The 3,219-nt window shown below is 40.0% G+C and overlaps 1 protein-coding gene across 1 annotated transcript in view; it reads right to left on the reverse strand.

Moving 5' to 3' along the window:
* Window positions 1–1,721: 1,721 nt before the first annotated feature.
* The window catches only part of C922_01414 (ubiquitin thiolesterase), a gene marked incomplete at both ends in the record, with an annotated part of 3,736 nt that continues 2,238 nt past the window's right edge, over window positions 1,722–3,219 (reverse strand). The window contains one exon of the mRNA XM_008817020.1: window positions 1,722–3,214. Within this exon, the coding sequence (XP_008815242.1) occupies window positions 1,722–3,214 (1,493 nt within the window). The remainder of the gene's footprint in view (window positions 3,215–3,219) is intronic.

A 3,219-nucleotide genomic window follows, 5' to 3' on the forward strand; every position in this document is an offset into this window, starting at 1 on the left:
GGGGTGAAGATTGAGTACTAACCAAATAGCAGATGATGAAATGTTTTCTTTACAAACAAGATAAGTAAATCATTTAATTATGTTAAAAGGGGATATGCGCTATTGTTACTCTTAGTGTTATTGTAGCTTTTGCTGTTACTATTACTATTATACTATTGTTTTTTTTTTTTTTTCTTTTTGTTGAAGGCAATTCAAAATTCTCGGCTTTCTCTTCGCTATTTTCGCAAGAGGGAAAAATGTTGTACATAAAAACGGATAGTACTACATTTGTATAATATGCATATATATATACAAATTCGTAACGTACGCATAGCAGGTTATTAACATATGCATAGGGTTTCACTTGTACACGTGAGATGGTAATCTGCTACAGGGATTTTCTGCGCCATGTATTTTTATAAGAACTGCCATATAGTTTTAGAGGGTTTTCATTTTTTTACTGTTTTTGTGTTGAAGTGTTTACTTTTTTACAATTTTTTTTTTTTTAACATACGTTTTTTATCATTTGCGGGATGGCATTTTTCTACGCTCGGCGGCGACAAGGCGTTGCCTCTTTCGGCGTCCTCTTTATGTACGCGCATAAGCGCACATGACGCGGCGCGCACGCATACAGCTACCTGCTTGATTGCGACATGTTTTGTTTATGTTTTGCTCCTGCGCCGTCCCCACGTTGTCGCTACTTTGTTACCATTTGGTCGCAACTTGGCTACCTTCTTTATTCCCCCAAACTGCACAGACGCACCCCGTGTTGCAAAACGAACTGTTGTATTTTGCAATACCTTTCAACAAAGCGCTCACGCTAAACTGTTTAACATTTAAGTATACATGGTTCACCCTATTCTCATAATGACGGAACGGTTATAAGAACAGAAAAGGGGAGGGGAAAAATATGTGTATGCAACATTTAAATAAAATGATTTTTTTTTTTTTTTTTTTGCAATTGTAAAGGAAAGGTATCTGAATTGTATGAGAATTTAATTCTGACGCATCCACTTCGCGCCTTTGCAACTTTGCAACATTGTAACATTGCAATTTTTTTTGCGTTTTCCCGCGATATTTAATTTTTTAAAAGTTGCACAAGAAATATAATAACCGTTGCCAGTCTACACGCGCATGGCTACTGGTATATTTCGTGCGGACCATCCGTGTGGGTAGACACTTTCATAAAGAACTGCTGCCCATGAGAAGGTGCACGTTCGCGACTTTTTGCTCATCACTGAGAAAAGGGCATAAGCGCATTTGGTGAGGTATCTCCAGGTGCAAACATAACAGCGCGGCAAAATGGCAGTAGCTATTATTCATAAAATTAAAAACGGCATTAAAAAATAAAAAAAAACTAAGGAGAGAGAATACGTTTAACATTTTTCTTTCCTTTTCTAACAAAACAGTTTACACTTTCCCGTAAAAATCTTCTAAACGTTTTGCACATCGCGTAAAAGGTTAAAACTGCGTGTCCTCGGAATGAACACACCAACCATAACGAAACGCGGCAGTGGAAGCGGCAATGGATTACTAGCACGCACGAAGTTTAGGCATATGCGCACATAAATACAGAGAGAGAAAGAGGGGGGGGGGGCACATTTTTTGGTACAGTTTTGTAATGTCAAACATTACACAGGTAGGAAAGCAAATGCACACAACACCTGACGCGGTGATGAAAGGACCGGCCGTAGGATACACCTTGGGCGCACATGACATATATAGACATAAAAATACACCGCTCAGTTGTCATGCGGGTCCAATTCCTTCTGTGTGCATAACAGGGTCTTTCGCTTATACAGAAGCAATATAGCTATGTTAAAATCACTGCACCCTCCACATAAATCAAGGGAAGAAAATTTATGCGTACTTACCTTATCATCATCCATCTTATACCACAAGGAATCGTTTCCTTTTTTTTTCTTACTCGTTAGTTCTTCCTTGTACGTACTGCTATCTGCGCCTATGGAGCTCTTCATTTTTTTCCAGGCAATGTAATGACCACTTTCTTCGTTTCTCCCCTTGTGTGTGATTATTGAAATCAGTTCATATTCCCCAATGGGGATTTCCGTCAAATTTTGCGTTGGGCTGCAATCCTCATTATCCATCTGCTCCGCAGCCATTGCCTTATCGCTCGTCACGCCATTCGTGTATTCGTTGGTGGTGTCGTTGACACTATTATCGTTCACGCCCTCGTTTTTCTGTGCACTTATGGCAGTGCTTCCTCCAATACCTTCGGAAGCCCCGCGAGCGTTCAAGTCCGCTTCTTTCCTCTTCATCATAATATTTCGAGCTACCTTCAATTGAGTCTTCAGTTCATCTGAGCAGAAATCATAAATGTCAAACGTCTCTGGAAAGCTCACCTTTCGGCATATTTTGGCAGTAACGACGGAAATGGCATTATTCGACTCGGAGATCTTCTTCGATTCGAAACGTAAAAAATGAACAATTAGATATGGTGGGAGGGAGTTGATTTCTGATTTTTTTTCAAAAAGGGCATCTTCCTTACTATCCTCAGATCGCTGCTTTTGGATTTTCTCAATCAGGGATAGTCGTATTCCTTCATGCATGTGGTTCACAGGGGTGGTGTGTGTTCCCATGTAGCAAATTAGTTTATTGTGGAACTCTTCTGTTGTCTCTACTTCCTCTCCTGCGGCTGCACTGGGTGGATTTTCTTTTGGTGCGTTATCCCCTGAGGAGTTCTCCCCAGTTGGTTTCTGCTCCCCAGGAGCATCGTCCTCTATGCACCTAACCTTGCTGATCACCTTAAACGAAAACAACGTATCGCTAATTTTACACTCGGTCTGGTCATTTAATGACGTAAGAATGGCGCTCATGCATTCTTCTGCGTCCTGCTGTGCAAATTGTTTCGTCCTTAAATTTACAGTTCTAAATTTGGGGAAGACATCCCTAAAGGATTTTAACAATTCCAGAGGGACATATGGCTCGGGGGATTTTCCAAACGTTTGAGAAAAGTGAATATATGAATCGAATAAAATATCCTTTGTGGATTTCAATAAATGTTTTTCCTTTCTTTTTATGCTGCAAAGGAAAGCCCCTAAATCATCAAAGGATGTTAAGAATTGCAATACTGCGTTGAAGTAGCAGGTGTTTCCTAAATTCACAATTCCCTGGTCTTCAAAAAGGATATTTTCTTTTGCGTGTAATCTCTGTTTATCTTCTTTGGACAGATCCTCCACAAACACTACGGGGGATGGCCTTTCTATTAAACTTTCTGCT

Source organism: Plasmodium inui, assembly GCF_000524495.1.
Source record: "Plasmodium inui San Antonio 1 unplaced genomic scaffold supercont1.4, whole genome shotgun sequence".
Taxonomy (NCBI): Eukaryota; Apicomplexa; class Aconoidasida; order Haemosporida; family Plasmodiidae; genus Plasmodium; species Plasmodium inui.